Source organism: Polistes canadensis, unplaced genomic scaffold (genome assembly GCF_001313835.1).
Source record: "Polistes canadensis isolate GaletaPanama2010 unplaced genomic scaffold, ASM131383v1 scaffold_2, whole genome shotgun sequence".
NCBI classification, from domain to species: Eukaryota; Metazoa; Arthropoda; class Insecta; order Hymenoptera; family Vespidae; genus Polistes; species Polistes canadensis.
Window position 1 is genome coordinate 746,149 of NW_014569549.1, and position 20,592 is coordinate 766,740.

General features: G+C 28.4%; 3 protein-coding genes across 6 annotated transcripts; 1 reads left to right on the forward strand and 2 right to left on the reverse strand.

Annotated features, from left to right (window-relative positions):
• Window positions 1-83: 83 nt before the first annotated feature.
• LOC106785391 (DNA-directed RNA polymerase III subunit RPC10-like) lies at window positions 84-1,616 on the forward strand. 3 transcript variants are annotated; one of them, XM_014745812.1, is made up of 3 exons: window positions 84-312; window positions 402-754; window positions 824-1,616. In XM_014745812.1, the coding sequence occupies exons 2-3, from the start codon at window positions 728-730 to the stop codon at window positions 1,589-1,591; spliced, it is 795 nt and encodes a 264-aa protein (XP_014601298.1). In that variant the 5' UTR covers window positions 84-312; window positions 402-727; the 3' UTR covers window positions 1,592-1,616. The 3 variants fall into 3 exon arrangements, with proteins under 3 accessions (XP_014601298.1, XP_014601315.1, XP_014601306.1); XM_014745829.1 differs by having other exon boundaries at window positions 903-1,390; XM_014745820.1 differs by lacking the exon at window positions 84-312 and having other exon boundaries at window positions 525-754; window positions 903-1,616.
• Window positions 1,617-1,669: 53 nt separating this feature from the next.
• Window positions 1,670-13,772, reverse strand: LOC106785381 (protein LMBR1L). 2 transcript variants are annotated; one of them, XM_014745800.1, is made up of 10 exons: window positions 13,514-13,772; window positions 13,358-13,423; window positions 5,648-5,912; window positions 5,438-5,541; window positions 5,223-5,349; window positions 5,070-5,138; window positions 4,842-4,971; window positions 4,401-4,749; window positions 4,086-4,317; window positions 1,670-4,019 (listed from the first exon to the last, which is right to left on the reverse strand). In XM_014745800.1, the coding sequence occupies exons 2-10, from the start codon at window positions 13,415-13,417 to the stop codon at window positions 3,781-3,783; spliced, it is 1,575 nt and encodes a 524-aa protein (XP_014601286.1). In that variant the 5' UTR covers window positions 13,418-13,423; window positions 13,514-13,772; the 3' UTR covers window positions 1,670-3,780. The 2 variants fall into 2 exon arrangements, with proteins under 2 accessions (XP_014601286.1, XP_014601277.1); XM_014745791.1 differs by having other exon boundaries at window positions 13,358-13,772.
• Window positions 13,773-14,917: 1,145 nt separating this feature from the next.
• LOC106785624 (zinc transporter 1) lies at window positions 14,918-20,438 on the reverse strand. Its single transcript, XM_014746254.1, has 9 exons — window positions 20,065-20,438; window positions 19,098-19,213; window positions 18,801-18,992; window positions 18,307-18,529; window positions 17,414-17,675; window positions 17,123-17,240; window positions 16,772-16,987; window positions 16,537-16,647; window positions 14,918-16,126 (listed from the first exon to the last, which is right to left on the reverse strand). The coding sequence occupies exons 3-9, from the start codon at window positions 18,975-18,977 to the stop codon at window positions 15,929-15,931; spliced, it is 1,305 nt and encodes a 434-aa protein (XP_014601740.1). The 5' UTR covers window positions 18,978-18,992; window positions 19,098-19,213; window positions 20,065-20,438; the 3' UTR covers window positions 14,918-15,928.
• Between the last annotated feature and the right edge of the window lie 154 nt (window positions 20,439-20,592).

Genomic DNA, 20,592 nt, shown 5'->3' on the forward strand with positions numbered 1-20,592 from the left:
TAGTGACACTAGTGATATATTTTAGAGCGGTAGAGGGAGTAAATATCACGTTATGCATTTTTCTAGGGGAAATTTTATCCTGCTGCACTTTTCCGGCAGCTACACGGCAACACTCGAAAATTAGTAAGCACGTTGCATACTTATCACGATATTTCTGACTGTTTTTTTATATTTTTTTAAAATAAGTAAAAATAAATAAAAACTTTCTTTTGTAATTATTTGTTAAATATTAAATAATTATTTTCATGTATCATAATTGTTTTAACAAAATTACCTTGCTCGTTCAACGTGAGTAAGGTTTCTATATTTGAGGTTAGTATTTAATTTCACTTTTTGATGAAACTTTAATATATAATTGCTTTAATAATGAGTCTTATTTATTATTATCCTATTCATTTCAGGAATACACATTATAGGATTAAATAGCTATGCTTCTTTTTTGTTCCTCATGCGGTAATGTACTTTATGTTGAAGAGTATACAGGATTGAGATTTTCATGTAGAACATGTCCTTATGTTTTCAACATATCTCGTAAAGTTAGTTATCGCACTTATCCAAAATTGAAACAAGTGGACGACGTGTTAGGAGGAAGTGCTGCATGGGAAAACGTTGACTCTACGGATGAACGTTGTCCAAAGTGTTCAAATCCACGTGCATATTTTATGCAAATCCAAACGAGATCAGCTGATGAGCCTATGACAACCTTCTATCGGTGTTGTAATCCAAAATGTTGTCACAATTGGCGCGAGTAAAGGTATTTTATAATTGTATTTTTTATTTGTATCACCAGATTGATTGGGATTTCCCTTTTGATTTGTGATAGTTATATTTGAACACGAGTCAAAAGAGAACAATTATGAATCCAAAAAAGATGGGTCCTATGAAAATATTTTTAAATGCAGCTGTGGAACAATTAGACATGTTGGATTCAGAAGAGAAACATTGGTACGTTGGAGGTAGTAGAAGCGTTGCAACAGCTGTAGAATTATTAAAAAGAGGAGAAATTATTGCTATTCCAACTGATACAATTTATGGATTTGCTGGTATCGTAAGCAATGACACAGCTATAAAGAAATTATATGAAATTAAAAAAAGAGATGAACGTAAACCATTGGCCATTTGCGTTGATAATGTTAATGAAATTCACAAATGGGGAATCGTAAATGAATTACCATCCAGATTAATAGAGAATTTATTGCCAGGACCATATACTATTGTATTAAAACGAACAGAAGCATTGAATCCATCTTTAAATCCTGGAATCAATAACGTTGGCATTAGAGTACCTGATTATAAATTTGTTAGATCTGTTGCTAAAATAGTTGGACCATTGGCGCTTACCAGTGCTAATGAAAGCAATAAATTAAGTAGCGTGCATCCAGAAGAATTTACCGAATTATGGCCAAAATTAGGAGGAATATTTTACCACCAAGCGGATGTTATGAAAAAACTTAATCCATCAAAAAGAAGAGGCTCTACGGTAGTAGATTTATCGCAAGCTCGTCATTACAAAATATTGCGTAAAGGTGTCAATGCAACACATTGTGTTAATTTGTTACATTATTATGGATTACTACCTTGTACAGATTAATAATAAACTGGGTTAAATTTCAAAACATTAACATTCATTTTTTATCATCCAACTAATAATTTTGATTTAATATTGTTTAAATTTAATCTTTCAATTTATTTAACAAATAAGAGTCATACGAGTTTTCACATGTAACACGTTGTCTATAAATTTGAAGGAATTTTGGAAAAATTGTGACCGCGTTTCGTCTGTTTTCATAAAATTATATGTGCAATTATACGTACACAATAATAAATAACATTATTTACATACTTTTCTTTTTAACTACTATGATACACATAAAATCGGAGGATAATATTTTACGATGACATTTATAAAAATTTTCGTACCCCACATTATAAAAAAATGTTACATTACTTATTATACGATAGAGACGTGGCTCCTACAAATTTACTAGATACAAATATGTTACAGCTTTTTTCTTTTTTTTATCAGCGTAAACTTTCTTTATATATGTATGTGTATATAATTTATAATATATACCGTTCATGCACACGAACGACATAATTTTCAAGAAAAATATAATAAAATATTTTCGTGTCAATAATACCAATAAAACGCTGCTTCAATTCAGGCGAAGTAATTTTTTGTTGTAAGAAAAGAAAGGGGGGGAAAAGAAAAAAGCAAGAATATTATGACATCACATTAGAAGAATGTATAATAACTAAAGTGTAAAAATCAGTACACTTTTTATATATCCTGAGAAACTATACCTTATATACGTAATATATAAAAAATATGAGTATATTAGTGCCAGTGCACGTCTTAATATTGTATTGTCTTCTTGACGAGATGTATTATCACATAATATTGCTGCAAAAAATCTAAGAAACTTACCTAGCGCTAATACAGATGCTACAGTCATGGATACAGAAGATCTCTAAAGCTTTTTCATGTGTAAAAATACGTATTTACTTAAAGATTTTCCTTTCTCTTAAATATTAGTTGATTCTATTTGAATATATATATATATATATATTATTCGCTTATTACAAACAGGATAAATAATATTTATTTACCTCCTGTCCATTGACTCTAAAGCATTGCGTTGCAGTCTGTCTATACATGCATATAAAAATGCATTGTATTCATTTATTATTATTATTATTATTATATAATTATTATTATTTCATTCGAAGGACAATGAAATTAATCGTTCGAAACATATTATTTACTTTTACAATGTTCTCCTTCTCTTCCTTCTCCTCCTCCCGTTCTTCCTCCTTCTAATTTGTTGTCTTATCATTAGTTTACTCATTTCCATTGCATATTTATTTGATTCGCAACAAGGCAATTTCACAATAAACAAAAGTTATCAAAATGACTTGTTTCTTTTCTTTTTTTTTTTATGAAATGCATAACAAGAAATAAATATTTATACAAAATCAATTGATACGCATGATTTATACGCGTATTAATAAACTTTAAACGAACAAAATTTCCAAAAAATTTTGTATTACGCGAGAAAAGATATAAATTAAAAAATAATTTTTAAAAAAATTTCTCGTACTACTAACGAAAGGAAAAATTTCTATCATCAACGACCTAATTAATAAAAGAACAAAATTTTAATTCTTCTAAAAAAATCTAATACGCGTTATTATGTAACGTATACAATCTACGAAAATTTAAACATTAATTCGATACTTCCAAATTTTATATTTAACGCAATACTATTAGCTCGTCGTCATCGTGACTATCTTCGATATATTTATTTTTTTGTATTCATTAAAACACTCGTAAGATAGACGTAGTATTATACTTCGAGATAAATAACAAATTTGATAGTAATTATATGATAATTAAATCGCTAGCACTATACACTCCGACAACATCAAAATTATTTTATTTATTATTATAATAAACCTCTCACTTTTTTGCCTTTTTTGGTCTAATATAGAAATTTCGAAATAATAAATAAACAGTGCTAGGTGATACACACGCCGTTAAAAGTTTAACATTTTGATTGCGATCGAGTGCAAATATTTTTAAAAATTCTTAAAGTTGCATGATCTTTTTATGCAATTCTTAAACAAATCAAGAGAACATTTTCCTTTATCGTTATATCATAAGGGGGCATATTTCATTGCTTTTTTTTTTCTTCTCGGTAAGCAATAAATAAGAAATATACATTTCTGTTATTAATTCCTTACGATATATATATAATATGTATATATATATATATCAGTCTATTCTTCCTTAGTAGAAAACATCGCCGACGAGTTCTTCTTCCCTTCTCCTTTAAATATGCTTACGAAACTACTCCTCAATCTTACATAAATTTCTTTTCTCACAGTTGCTGTAAATTTTGTAACTAAACAAGTGATAGCCGCTGTAGCAAAAATTAAATTGTACAATAATACGAGTTTAAAGTTGCCAAGCCATTCTATACGACCAAAGTCTCCCAGCAGATCAAAGTTCGTCATTCCTAAAATAATAAGATATTTGATTTAGTGACGTAGACTATGTTATACTTCATATATTAATCGTTTACCTAATATTCGGGAGAGCAATGGTAACGCTGAACTGAGTACAAGTAATAGAACGCAATTCGCGATGAGATGAGTGAGCGGAGTGGAACAAAGCCGTGGTTGTACCCGTCTAACTCCTGGAAGCGAATAAAGTCCAATCGCACTTGTCGCAGCTAAATAAAGTATCACCGAGACTTCAACAATAGCTCCGATGGGTCCGAGTTTTGACAATGAACTAATACCCAACGTGAATTGCTATACAATTTACAATTATCATTAGTTATAACGTTTTAAATAATTTTCATGTAAAAAATATAAAAGAAAATCTCGATACAAACCCTTGTACTCAATGGTAGAGCTTTAATACCAATAAGAAGTTCCAAGGTATTTTGAACCGCTAATAAAGCCGTGGCAGTGGATAAAATAAGTAGAGCTAGCATTGCCAAAGGATAAAGTAGTGTTCTTCGTACCCACCAAGTTCGTCTCTGTTCGTCTAAGATTTTTCTTTTTCTTTGAACATCTTCTAATCTCTGTGTCAGTCCACGTTGAAGAGCGCCATTTCTCAGGCACATTAAACCAGGACTCAAATTAAGAAGTTCGTCGTCTTCGACCGTTGTACTACAACTTGGTAGAGACATTGGTACTGGGGAAACATACGATTTTCCCGTTGCTTTTGCATGTTGGAGTCTACATCGAGAAAAAAAAACAACATTAAAGATAAGATACATAAAGAGAATAAGGGAAAAAAAAAGAAAAGTAAATACATAATTCTTATTAACCTTCTTTTAATGCAATCCTCCTCTAAACTATATGCAAAGAACTCTTCGTCTAGATTTTTTAGGAACTGAGGTTTTACTAGAAACGAGCCGACAACGCCGAACAGTCGCACAAATCCAACCGGGGTACATACTGGGGAGGGAGAGGATGGGGAATAAATGATATTATTTTATTTATATTTTATTTTCTTTTTCATAAAATTGTAATTTTACTTATTTAATAATACTTACTTAACAATAACATTACACCGACGAAAGAGACGCAAGAATAGAGGAAGGGTAAATAATAACTCCATATATCTGAAATTGTAATTATATGCATTTAAATAAAATTAATCATCATTATATTATTTTTAATTGTTCGACATTTTTAAACGAACTTACTTAACAATGTATGGAGACTAGATTTTTGATAATCAATAAGAGCAGACAAAACATATGCCATACCAAGTACAAGTGTTCCCAATAAACACAAAACTGTTACGGTTTCATATACTCTAGCCATGACACCCTGCAATGCAAAATTTCATTAATTAAAACAACAACAAAACTATATATACCAAATAAATGTTATATATTTTCCTTAAATCTAGCTTTACCTTTTTATAACAGACGAACCCTTCCGATTCCGTGAATAAATATGCGAATGGTAGAAACACGAAGAGAGATAGATTGGAAAATAAGAAAACATGATTCCAAAGTCCTAAAAAAAATAGAATGATAATATTTCAATATGTACTTTTATATATATATATATATATTAATCAATTATATATAAGACAAAATATTTATATCAAACATAATTGTACCTTGTATGAGAGAACTGTTGAGCCACTTAACATAGTAGCTATTGGGATACAATATGAGAACCTCATTGCTTGCGATGGACACAGGTAATAACAAAGTCGCTCCGATAGAAACTGCCAAGGCGACTGTACACAACAAAAGGCTGATCCTATAAACGGTGGCTTCATCTTCGTCAACTGAGAAATAATCTTCTCTATCCCTTCGACGAAATCTTGCGATAAGCGCGTAACTTGAAATGCAGAGTAGAAGGAACAAAAGGAGGAATATCTGCAAAAAGAAAAGGGGAAAGAAGAAAAAACAATAAGAAAAAGTATTATAAAAAGAATCGAGAGAAAAAAAATGTTGCTTAACAATGTAAATCATCAAACGTATTGTGTAATAGTTATAATCCATATATATATATATATTGCATACACACATACACATGATATTCTATTTATATCATTTTGTGCATCGTGATCTTATTTACTACACACGTTGCATTGTTTTTTTTTTTATTTCGCTGCTCTTGCATTATGAAATTGCGCTTAATTGCATATCATTACCTTATAATCGATTGATTCATTTGATTTGGCTTGTTTATATTCATGAATAATATGTAAAAAATTAGCAATTAATGAAATATTTATAAACACGAGAGTGTTTAATATTTGCGTCAAGTGGGGAGAATTCTTTCATATGTTTTATCTTCTATATGTGTGTAAAAAAAAGGTAACTTTCTATATAATATATGTAAATTTTAATTTCATACTTTTTAACTACTCTCATCCTCATATAAATTCATATATTATCTAGTTATTTTAAAACAATAAAAATGCCAATAAAATGACTAATCGTTATCAGTCATACAAATTTATATCGTATAAGATATATTTGTACTTAAATAAAAATAAAAAGTCAATACACAACGTAAACGTGAAATTTTTCAAACTTATTTTTGTTATCTTTATCGAAATGCCATTGTAAAAACTGCTTATATCTAATATAATACTTGTCACAATGATGCGCTTACACATATACGCATATCTACATAAGTAGAGGATTAACCGGTTAGTTATGACGTAAATAATAATTAGATGATTACGCAAACGAAGTTAATCGAACTCTTTGGAATGATTGTTGTTTTTACGTACTAATTATGATAATTACTTAATAATAATAAAAATACAGTTTTATATATACAGATAGATTTAGGATTTAGAGCATAAAAACTTTGATGATTTTTTTTATTTACAACGATCGTTAATTATTATCGATCAAATTTTTATTAAAAATTAAGCAATATTACGCGAGGATTTTCGATAAAGCTTCAACGATAAGATAAGAATCCGTTCAGACTGACACAATGAGTGAAATGAAATCACGAGAATACAAGTGCACTTTCTTTTTTCTTTTTGCAAAATTGACTCAAGTTATCAATCTTTTTTCTTTTTTTTAATTTATGTCAAAAGTATATAATTGCAACACAAAAAACAAAGTAAAATCTACAAAACAATTGTTGAGCTGTACGATCTAGATCAAAGCTATCGATAACAGATACAAAGTTAACAAAAAAAAAAGAAAAAAGGAAATTCCTAAATGTTATATTCTTCAGAACTTTTCTTCTAGTTCCTAGTAGCGATCATAAAATAATAAAAGTTCGCGTGACTCATCTGATATAGTCTATAAAATATTAAACAGTTTGTAACCAGCAAATATGTAGGTCAAGTACGCGCGTGACAATATAATAATTAAATTCTAATAGGGATTATTCCGACACAAACTAAATTGGAATGCGTGAAATAAAAATGGATCGTTCAAGCAGGGTCATCGAGAAAATAAAAAAAAAAAAAAATTAATCGTACTTTTGATATAGACAGAAATATTTTCCTATCAATATTATCCGTTATCTAGAATGAATTAAAAATTTTGTAATAACCATTTGATTTCTTAATTTGAAACGAATAAACACCTCTGAAAGATTTAAACGGTTTATTGTAAATGCTAAAAAAGTTCAGCTTTACATAAAGATGAAATAAATAAATAAATAAAAACAACTTAACTATAACAAGAGATAATAGATAATTACCTGATTATAATATATTTATTTATTCCATTATCTTCTCTAACGCGTAGAATTTATGGTAAACCACATTTAGATACCTCAGCTGAAATAAATATACTTATTTTCATCGCGAACGTTGCCCCGATTAAATGTACGCCGAAATTCAAACCATCTTTCCATCGTGTCGTGCCAAAGTCTACTTTTATGCACGAGAGTTGATATTATTTATCCAACATAAGTGAATACGCAATTATTACACGCGACGTATTTTTATTTTCTAAGCTCGCATTTTCTCTAATCTTACATTAAAATAGATTTAATCCTAACGCGCCGAAAAAACATTTTTATTCACAAAAAAATGTGCTAAAAAATAGAACAGGTGCAGCGTTCGAAATATACAGAAATTACGTACACATACATACACAAAATGAAAAACATCCAGTATTATTACATATGCAAACACAAATTAAAATCCGGAGAAAAGTATTTCGCGCATGTGTTCTTTCTCTCGCGATAAAGAAACTAAACGAATCTCGTTTCGTTTCGTCTCGTCTCGCACAACAGTAATAGTAATAACATAATTTAAAATTAACATAGAGGATAATAATAATGACGTATCGCGTGTTCGAACAAAAACGCGAATCCGTGCCGCTTTACACGAAGCCCGATTATTTTCATCTATTTCTTTCTCTCTCTCTCTCTTTATTTCTCGACCTTGTTTCACGATTAGTTTCATTGATAGCCGATTTAAATGACGAATGCAACGTTACCTTTGACTTTGAACACTTTCAAATATTGAATTATATTTAAAAAAGGAAAAAAAAAACATTGGTAACGTAAATAAAATTCATTTGCACGCGTATTCAATTTTCTGCCTCCCCCCCCTAATTAATGAGAATATTAACAGATAATAAATAATAATAATTCTAAACGAAATAGTAATATTCCATTCGCGTAGAACACGGGCTTCCTAAAACTTTTCCACCTAGCCGACTCATTTATCCCCGACCTCCACCCCCACCAACCCTCCACCGAGCAAATATTTTCGCGACTACGAGATACAAATTAAAAACGCGTTCGTTGATAATAAATTGAAAATAAAATATTTATTCGATAAATAATTCTCTTTGCTACACGTACTATACTTCAAATTAAAGCGACCCTCACGTTTAATTATGCAACTTTTAATACTAATCTGACGATCCTATATATGGAGATTACGACCGATACTTAAAAAAAAAAAAAAAAAAAACCTTGACATAAAATATCAATCGTCATGCGATTACCCATCAATGCGACAATATTAACAAACAGTCAAAAAATAATCAACAGAAATAAATAATAATTATTATAATTATTTTAAACATATTATACTACACTAAAAATAATACTTTTGAAGGATAATTACTTAGAAAAAATATTTTCTATATAAATTACTCGACGTATAAAGTAATCGTTAAAAAAAAACAACCATATCATTGCTCGTCGAGATAACCTCATGAAATATTATATACAAAAGTGTTATAACCTTGATATACTAAGTAAATTAAAGAGAAACGTTGATAGAAAATACTTGATTAATGATTTTGATTAAATTATCTTATCGAATTAATATAAAACAAGTAGTTAAAACTGAAAAGAAACGTGAAACGTTAAATGTAAAATATGTTGTTGCTGGTAGTATTCTCTTCTTCTTTTTCATCCTTTTCCTCTCCTCCTCCTGCTGTTTCTCCTCTCGTTTCGCTGCCAATGCGTATAAGACCATGAGCGTGGCACAAACAACAGACTTGAATGTTTAAAAAAGAAAAAAAAAAGAAAAAGAAAGAGAAAGAGAGATCATATTAAAAATATCTATTCTGGTAACAAGGATCGATGACAACAAACATCTTGATTTCTATAAACATAATGTTATAATATATAATTACAAATTGCTATTTTTTTTTTTTTTAAATCTCACGGAAACTTGTTTTTTAAACCGCATCCCTATAAAGTCAGAAAGAGAGAGAGAGAGAGAAAGAGAGCTCAGGTATCGTTGGTTCCAGCGCCATTACGTCCAGTGTTAAATTTAATCGTGTTGCATAACTAAATGAAATGAAGAAAAACAAATAATAAATAAAAGAAACATGGACAGAAATGTTACAATTAAAAAAATGCTTAATATATTAATATTAATAATAAACTATTATGTAAATCTCTCCAAATTTATTTACTGAGTCAACAAACTGTAGATTTACAAATATATCTCTATCTCATTAATAATAATAAACTAATATAATAATACAATATTTATAATATGCATATACATTATTATTATTATTATTATTATTATTTGTTAATAGCCATTCTTGACCAAAAACTTAAGAATTAATATAAAGGTTAACACATACAGATATAATTAAACTTGTACTATTGATCTTATAAGAAACAAGTAATAACACTTTTGTTACTTGATTGCACGTTTATTTAATAAATAAATTGAATGTATAATCTCCCATCTATTTTTAATACAAAAAATTGTATTATATTAAATATTAAATTTTAACTATAAAAATATGTGTGTGTGTGTGTGTAATTTAAACAGTTCGTATATCATGAATCGACGATGACCAACGTAGTAACATAAACGTACAGGTATATTATCAACCACCGATACCTGACGTGGCGTTTAAAACTATGTTGACTGACGTACACGTACACCTGGGAGGAAGTAAATAAAAAAAAAGAAAATACGACATTAAAAATATAAAATTAAATATGGAAAAATATGTATATACTTTATAGAAAGTTACACCTCGTATACACATACAGACACACACACATGCACATCTATCAAAAATGAGCACGTAAGAAATTTCCGCGTTTCACGTGGCAAAAAGAAATACGAGGAGAGGTAAGTAAAGAAGAGAATAACGGCGTTTCTTGTTGGCTTGGATAATCAAACGAAAAACCGATGATTACTTTTACTCGTTTACGGGACTTTACTCTTGATATTTTTGTGTCAGTCCTCTACATTCGATTAATATTTCTGCGAATTTATTAAGAGAAGAGAAAACACTAGTGTACACCGATAATCGATTATCTTTTCGTTCAAAACATTTAAACACACAACAGTTGAAGTGTTTAATGGGGGATTAGACGTTCATGTAATTGCATTTCGTGATTTCTTTCTTTCTTTTTTTTTTATTATCATTTCCGTAATTCGCTAACTTGAATGCAGTAAGGCGATAGGCTTAGGGTTCTGTTAATCTGCGTTAAGAATGTGGAAAGAAAAACCGGTCGAAGGTTCGAAGAAAGAAATGGCTACTGGTCAACAATATTATGTATGTCTCTTGAGAAACTTATCGCGAGAAAACACTACCATAACGTTAACGGGAAAATCACAATATTTTGTTTTTTTATATATATATATATATATATATATATTATATATAGTACGAGACGTAAAAGAAATGGGGTGTTTAAAAGATTTATTTAAAATATAATTTCATTAGTTTCGTTCAATTTATCTTGACCATTTAATAATATATTTTGTTTTATTTTTCGTTTACTAATGTAAGAGGAGAATAAAAAAAAATTTTATTGTTTTCTTTAACAAATCAAAGTATCAATCTCGAAAATAAATTTTTAAAAATTTTACCGCTAGGGGACGACTTCGGAACGGATCCATTTTTAATTCGTCAAACTCATACTCGAGGATTACAAATTTACAAGGAATAATAATTATAAATTAAAAAGTAAATCGCAATCATTTCTTTCGTTAATAGAAAAAAATTGCAAATTAAATTTTTACAGGAAAGTATGCCGTGTAAATTGGCCAATGACATGAGTAAACAAAAACAAAACAAAACAAAACCTTTTAGTGCACGAAGTTAATTTGGAGATAATCGATATATGTGTAAACTTAAAAAATAAATTAATTTTTTTTAATATCCCTCTGAGGTCTTTTATATTTTAACGGTAACGGCGTTTATTTCGTATGTAAAAAAAAAGTACCGTTAATTTTATACTTTGGAACTAACAGAATGGACTCAGGCCTAGATTTTTTTTTTCCTTACCTAATTATTGATTCATGATACGACAAAAGCAAAAAATTACATTTGATGAATGATAATAAATTCACTAATTAGTCATTTCATTTTGATTAATCAATCCCGTTGTCTATCTTTCCGAATATTAGACGCTATTTTAAATCAGATTGTTCGTTAATCGATGAATAATAAAAAAATTGATAATGATAAAAAGAAATGTCTGTGTTTTATGTTATCATTTAGATTATCTTACAATAGGAATTTTGTATCGAATGATTAGCAGTTGGAAAAAACCAATTATTATTTTTACATATAATAAAAAAAGAAAAAAGTAATACACTAACGATTGAAATAGGCAGAAAAAAAATTACAAATAAAAAGAAACAAATATGTGCAACAATTACCAAATAAAAATCGAATTAAATCGTTTTATCTGAAAAATTCGTAAATTTATATATCTATTATAAAATACAAATATTAACCCCGACAAAAATTTTTCGGACAAATCTAATTGTACCAAATCCCACTGGGTTTAGGGAAGGGGAAGAGGGGGAGCAAGTTTTGCCGGGAAAAATTCGCGCCGATATTAAGACGAAATCTATTTACACGTTCAAAAATATTAATCGACACGAAACAATTTTGTGTAATTCCAATGCTTAACAATTCGCAATCGTTTTGTTGCGTGCAATTTAATATCTTACGTTGAAACGTTATCAAACGCTATATAATACATCCTCAATCATTCATACATAGAAACTACCTACATTCAAGGAACACAGGAAAAATTTATGCAATCTAACAAGGATAATCGTAAACGCAGTTCGTACAATAATTCGTAATTGATGCAAAATTATTTTTACGATAAGTTTATCTTTACAATTAAAACAACTTACGTTATTTAATATTTTGTTTAAATAATAATCTTAATAATTCGTTTTTTTAGATTCGTTCTAAAGAAAGTAGAAAGCTTTACGTTGAAGGAATTTTAATGTTTATCATTAATACCCGATTTTGTGACTCTAACGAAATTATTATAAATGAAGTTTGGCGAGTTCCTTATTCTCCCTTCCCCCTCCCCCTTACCGTTTACCGTGATTTTACTTCTTATAGATAATATACTATATTTAATCTTGCTTATTCGTCGTCGTCGTTGTCGTCGTCGTTGAACGAAGAAAGAAAATCGTTAGTTCAGGGTATACTTTAGATAAGGAAAGAAAGAAAAGGGGGCAAAAGGAAAAGTCGTTGAAAGAAGCAGTAGAAAGAAAAAGTCTTCCCCTCTTCTTCTTTAATCACGCATCCCGTTCGGGACGGGAATGCTTACTATTTTCGTATTAAAAGAAAAATAACAAAAAGCAAACGATGGAAAGAGAAAGAAAACAAGATACGAATAACATAAATAGAAAGTAAAAATTGATATAATTAAATAGACACGTATAGCGAACACAATTGTCTAAATAAAATTCAAATAGTATAATGATGTTTGACATTTAAACATTTGTATGGTTTTTTGTTGTACGAATTTGTGCATTAAAATGCACCCATCGAACCTCGCGTTTGGCGGTACTTTTAAGGGTAGCCCTTAGAATCAATAGAATATATGAAGTATGTTTAACTACGATTAATGATTAATTTGTACTCACGATATTTTCTCGCACAGTATTGTGAAAGAGTTGCTCCCTGAGGTCAGCCTCATCTTCCATCTTCACCTGTTTGTCAAAAGATTTTTCGTAACCAATTGTATTTTGGTAAATTGGTACGACATTTTTCTATTATACCGTTTTATTGCATCGACATACTTTTATCGTAGCATATCATAACCAGAGAGAACTACGGTCTCATCATTATTTTCCTTTATCACTATTTTTCTTCTTCTTTGTTTGATTTAGTTTTTATGTAATATTTGCTTCTCTCTTCTCCTTGTATCTTAACATCCGTACTTTTTCACGCACTTTATCCCGATTTTCACGTAGCTTGTTCGTAACTTTACACACTCATTACGTATATAATTAAATAATCTAACCTAGCTCGTTGCCAGTTAGACACTGACAACGTCTTGTTCTATCGTTTCGTTTCTTCTACGTGCGCGCCATCTATACAGCTAACTGTATTACCAACAGACACTAGACGCGCGCTATTTGAATTAATAAATTTCTTTTCTGTTTTTATATATTAAAATTGTGAGATTAATCTTTGTCATAAAAATCCTGATTGAAATCATTTTTTTATACATTAAATAATTGGTTATTTTATATACTTAATTAATTTAGTAGTATGTTATAATAGCATCAATATTTTTTAAATTATACAGAAATATAACAGATCATACATTTAAGGACCCTAAAGCTATAGTTAATAGAACAAAACTGTTATCATTTTTACAATCAACACCACAAATATACTAAAAAAATTTTTTAGACATTAATATGTATTGGACAATGATTTATATAATAAAATGATCTTAACGCATTTTATTGCAATATGTATACAAATTTCCAATTTGTCGCTTAAATAGTATTCATAAAAAATTAACATTGCCCAACAAAAAATTTCAATGTCTGTTTTTGCGGCTTTTTAAAAATAATTTCTTTACTATCGCACTCAATTTAAGAGTTCGTTAATACGATGACATTGATTAAAAATTTGTCAATATAAAGTTTTATTGGTATGATCGACAAATTTGCAAATATTATGATAGTCTTATAACAACTTCTAGCTTAAAAATACAAACACAATAGAATATAACTATAGAGTTTAATTATATTATCTTACAGAATTTTTTAAGATCAAAATGTAAATTACAAATATTACTGTTTATAGTTCATACAAATATTTACTTAATACACAAATACTGCTAAGAATTAACAATATATATACAATGAATCACAGGAGTATTCGTACTCCCACTGTCAATTTAAAATAATCAATATATATATATATGTTCTAGTTATAAAAATATATAAATTTATAATATATAAATATTAGATTATTCTAATATTCCAAACTTTTTATACATATAGAAACATATTTTAAGATTATTAAACATTTCAATCAATATACATTTGATTGCAAAAAACATTTTATTATAGGAGAAATAAAATTTTATATAACTAATAAAAAAATTAATCTCACTATATATGCCTTATCAACTTAAAAGCATTATAAAATGCAAAGAAGGGCCAATTAAATACTATTAATATAAATAGTACTTACAAAAATAATGGTTGTATTTTTATTATATCTTACGTAGGTACAAATTGCGAGATAACTTGCGAGACAATTTTATTTTTTTCTTTAACAATCAAATGTTCTTCTGTAATAAAATGTATATCAATTAGAAAGTGTAATATTTTTTAAGTAGAATTTATAGAATAGAAAATATGCATTACAAGCAAATATCAATTATTTAAAATTCAATGGAAGTGGGTACGAATACTGTTGTGACTCACAGAGTATATACTATTATAGTTTATGTTTCTGTTTTATAAATTTCGAAGTATAATTAATCATTTTTCAGGAAGTAATCAATGATCATTAAATTTTGTATCCATTAAATTGTTAATTGAATATTTACAAAGAGATATAAATAGTTTCCAAGGCAACTAGGACTTATACTCGTGATTATTACGTCTCTTTCAACGCATAGTGTGTATATTTCATTTGGTATCAATACGCCTTATGCATAAAAATATTTAATTTTCGCATTTTTTGTTCATAAATAAGAAAATGAACAGTTAAAAGTCAACTTAAAGAAACAGAATATCTTTTAGGATTAAATCTCAAATTAAATAATATACAGTTTTGTACAATATGATTACTCTCTAGTAATAAGATTTGTTATATGTGCCAGTAATTAAGACAGCGGATTAAGTTAAAAATGAAAAAAAAAATTCTTTATGATTTATTTCGAGCGAGTTTGTATATAATATTAAATAAATCATAAAATCTATATTTTTTTTATTTTTAACTTAATCCTTTGTTATAATTATCTACAGATATGTAACAAACTTTTCTTAATTATAATCAATCTTTTGAATGTAATGAAACCAGATAAATAACGATGCAAGTTAATTGGAAATTAATGCTATTGTTAATCACGATAGTAACAAAATTAGTACACAGTCAAATGATTAATTTATTATGTTTGTACAATAGCATTTCTTTACGTTGTGTAATCGGCTATAGAGGTAGGCGAGTGGTTATCAAAGAATAACTCAAACCGTCGGCGTGTTAATGTGAGAATGCGGAAGTTGGATGGAATGATGAGAACCAGATAGAGAAAGTAAATGTCCTCGCTCCATCTCGTTCACTTCCTGTTGCTTTGTTCCTCCTATAGAAGCAGTCGAACGTGCCAAGCTATTACGTTGCCTGCACATATATGGTGTTTCCCCGGGCGAAGGGGATTCACGACCCTGTAAAAATTAAATCGTATTGCACAACAAAACGACAAGAGTATATTACCCTGTATATCTAATAAGAATTAATTTTAAATCAATGAAGAGAAAGAAGTATTTCTTTTACGATCATATTATTGAAATAAAATTTGAATGCTCATAGATCTCTTATCATTAAGCACATAAAAATAATTCTTTTGTATTAGTGTCTTTAAATCATTTTCCCATACTCTCTATAAAAACATCAGATTACCTATGATCGTATCAGAATCAGATTTAATCGCTTCTAAGCAACGCCCAAGGCATTTAGACTTTGAATAAGGACTGTGGGGAGAGGTGCTTCTCTTCAGGTAATACTGTAGGATTTCATAATGTAGAATTCAAGGAATTCGAGTAATGGAGAATTTCGAAAATTATGAAACACATACCTGTTTCGAGGGACCACAACAAGTAGCATGATTACAAGGTTTATCAGTCTTTGGACAATCGAGTACACAATCTTCTGTTGGCGTATCTTTAATTTCACTATTTGATTGATACTAAAAAAAATTACTCAATTAATATTTTATCACTCTCAACATCGTTAAAATCTCATCTATTAAAGTGCGAAGTAATAAAACCTATCGTATGTGATATCTATAAATATACAACAAATACACTTACGTCAATAAATTCTGGTTGTATTGTAGTAGAATGTATACCCTCATTGTGGAAAAATTCTTTAACTTGTTCTGCAATTTTCATATATTCTGAAAGATTTCTACATCTTATGTGCGCGGAAGCTATAATACGATCACCAGCTAATTGCCATACATGAAATTCGTGGACGGCTAATACCCCATCAACGTTTTCCAGTAATCGTTGTTGTATTGCGTCGACCTAATAAAAGCAGATTTTTTAAACATACAGAAAAACATAAATGAAAATGTAAAGTAAAACAATTAAATTCAAATTATAATGTAATAAGAGCGAATCATCCAAATTGTTATATAGTTTATTATTTTTTTATTATACCTGAATATGTGTCGGTACAGTTTGTAAAAGAATTAGTGCCGACTCCCTGAACAATGGCCAAACAGAACGCAACATAAGAATAACCAATAACAGTGATAATGCTGGATCGATGTAAAATCTGTAACAAAAAATGAAGTGTAAATAATATTTCTTTCTTATTAAAAAATAAACGTATATCATTATTAGATAAAAAGTTGAATTAAGTTAATCTTAATAGCTATCATAAAAAGATATAAGCAAAATGGAAAAAGCAACGATCATAGCAAAATAATGTTTTATAAAAAATATTACCTGTACTGCCATTTTGTAAGCCACACTATCAAAGCGGAGGCAATTACATTAACAGAACCCACTGCATCGGACAGTACATGAAGGAATACACCGCGCATGTTCATTTGACTGGCATCATGCGTATGGCCATGTGCTCTTTTTGCTTGTGCCGTTGGTGGTCTGTAAGTGTTGTCATTTTCATTGTCATCCGTGCCTACTAATGTGCTTAGTCTGTTATGACTGCGTGATATGCCATGTGAATGATCATGAGAACCTCCGTGTTCTGTAATAATAAAATGTCAAATGAGTATGTATGTATATTTTTCTACTAAAAACAAAGAGGCAATTAATTAAAAGTAAATTAATTGTTTTCAAATAAAAGCAAGACAATTTTCCTACTTCTGATATTCTTTCAATAATTTCTTATAAACAATATTATGACCGATAAAAATAAAGCGAATAATAAGTAATTTAATAAACCTAAAAAGCCAGTATACAAATAAAGTATAATTAATTTGATACTGCTATGAAGCCCTTATGATTATCAACTCTAAACTTTCTATCTAAATAAAGAGATATTAATAATATCCTTCTTTTTTTTATACTTCATTAGCCTGGATATATGTTTCATTATTTACAATCTACGATTCAAAATACTATAAATTATCTCTGACCTAAATTATAATATAATAGGAACAATGAATGATAATTGAGGAGTATAATGTTTATGATTACTTCCATCTGAATAATTAGCAGCTTAATTCTCTTCAAAGAACTATAAATGATTGTTTTACCCTGATACAGCTATACAAATGATATGTGAATATAAAATGTATATAATATCTTTGTATATATTATATTAATATTTAAACATTATTGAAATTTGTAATGAGCATAAAAAGCAAGATAATTACCACGAAATAAGCATAAACCTATTAAGTTGACAAATAGACCAAGCGCACCCACAGACACTAGAAGTTTAGCTTCGTGTATTTCTTCCACTTCGATGAACCTTTTACATGCCTCCACGGTAATGCTAAAGCATAAGGCAACTAAAAAAACTGCATTAACAAGTGCACCTAAGACTTCAGCTCTAGCCCATCCAAAAGTGTTCTTGGACCATTTTTTTGGTGACATCTGAAAATAAAAAAGAAATATTAATTTATTACAGGAATTATATATATATATAAGAATGAACTCCTTGCGTTCAACATGTTAAATACATTATACTACTATATTTTTATATACAATACCCACTTTATGACCCAGATGTGAGAAACATGGGTCCTACTTGTGGCAAATCTTACAGGCTAAGCACGTTAAATCATAATGTAAGGAGTTAATAATATAAACTTACTGAAATGTTAATAATATAAGAAATAAATTGTGTATTATTGCTAATGCTTACCTTAACAGAAAGAAACGCCACAACTAATGCGGCTACATCTGATAACATATGAAAACTATCGGCTATTAAAGCCATCGAATTGGTCACATAACCAACGACTATCTCAACCAAAAATAAAAGCGCTGTAAGTCCTAACATCGTTAAAAGGCGACATTTCTTTCCTGTATAACGTCCCATAATTTTAGTAAAAATCTGAAAAATTTTGAAATATTAAAATACGCATAATCTATAATATCAATCAAGTATCATTTATTTATAAATTGTTGAAATAATTATATATTCTTTTTATTTACTTACTTGTTATTATAAACTTATAATTTCTTTAGATTTTTAAAAGAAGCATTACAAAACTTTTTCTTTGCTACCAACAATACTGCAGCACAGGCACAATAGGAACAAGGATTTCTTTAATACTGAAATAAGGAAAAACGCGTATGAGGAAATCAAGCAAATATTTTATATATAACACATATATATGTATATACGTGTAGATAAATTATTCATACATGGAAAAACCCACAAAATAATGTAACACTTGTATTCTATATAATGCAATGAAATTATGTTGAATTAAAATTTAATATTGTTATAGAAAAAATAATATCTAAGTATATAAATTGTAAGCTGCTAGTATTATATAATGCACATGTTAATATCATTAATTTATACAAATTTAATATTGAAATTACAATAAGCTGTATTGTTGTACCAGCAATATTTTGTATCTCGTTAGTGTTTATTTAGGATGACATCTCCTCTAGAATACACACAAATGGACTTTAAATAAATATTTATTGATGAATCATACTATTGAAAGAAAGTCATATGAATCAACCTATAGAGAATGCATACACAATGACAAATGATTCTAAAGAAAGAGATGGAATAAAAGATCTATTCTTATCTAATTTTATATTTTTAATTTAATTTATGGGTCATTTTCTCACCAACTCGAGTTTAGACTTGCTACTTAACAAAGGAAAGAGAAATTTTACTGTCACTAAAAAAAATAAAAAAAAAAAATGTTTTCAAATAAATAACTATCATAAAAGTAGAGTAAACATTAGATATGTTTACACAAAAGTGAACTTGATTTGCGAACGAATGAATTTAATTTGCAGAAGAATAAGTATGATTTACGAAAAGTTGAATTTAGAATACAAAATCTGTAATAAATTTTCGAATATTTCCACAAGCACTTCAATTTAAATATGTCCTTAAGTATGAATAAGTATATCTCACAAAAAAGACAAAATATACTTACTGAGTATAATAATCGTTAAACCTTTATCCTCTTTATAAAGTTAGTATCAAATGACTACAATTAAAAATTTAAAGTATGAACTGATGATAAACATGTTACGTGAAAATAGTAACAAGTTTTTAATACTTAAAACATAACACCTTTTTCTTCTTGATATTATTTATAAATTAGATAAAAAAAAATAAAAAAAAGTACGTTTTTCTAATCCGACAAACGATCTCTTAATAAATCACAATTAATTAATATGTCAAAAATATAAACATTACATTGGTTACAATTGATTACAAGAAATTGATAAACTCATGGCGTAAAGGTAAATGCTCATTTACAAATGCAATCGATGTCACCAATGCAACCACGAGAGAACTGTTCAGTATCCATGCTCTCTCTCTAGTCTTCCCCTTGTTTAGTAAATCATTTATTCAATTTTAAAATTGTTTCTTTAATGTAAGATATATAATCATTTGAAAATATAATAAAAGCAAAGTAACATTTAAAAAAATGTTATATAAAATTTGTCAATTAATT

Coding starts and splice junctions, on each gene's coding strand:
- LOC106785391 (XM_014745812.1), top strand. CDS start 728: ATGTTGTCACAATTGGCGCGAGTAAAG. Junction 755..823: donor CACAATTGGCGCGAGTAAAG/GTATTTTATAAT, acceptor GATTTGTGATAG/TTATATTTGAACACGAGTCA.
- LOC106785381 (XM_014745800.1), bottom strand. CDS start 13,417: ATGGAAGATGAGGCTGACCTCAGGGAGCAACTCTTTCACAATACTGTG. Junction 4,972..5,069: donor CGGTGTAATGTTATTGTTAA/GTAAGTATTATT, acceptor CTCCCTCCCCAG/TATGTACCCCGGTTGGATTT. Junction 4,020..4,085: donor ATTGCTCTCCCGAATATTAG/GTAAACGATTAA, acceptor TTATTATTTTAG/GAATGACGAACTTTGATCTG.
- LOC106785624 (XM_014746254.1), bottom strand. CDS start 18,977: ATGGGACGTTATACAGGAAAGAAATGTCGCCTTTTAACGATGTTAGGA. Junction 17,676..18,306: donor AGGTTTATGCTTATTTCGTG/GTAATTATCTTG, acceptor TTATTATTACAG/AACACGGAGGTTCTCATGAT. Junction 16,127..16,536: donor GTTGTGGTCCCTCGAAACAG/GTATGTGTTTCA, acceptor TAATTTTTACAG/GGTCGTGAATCCCCTTCGCC.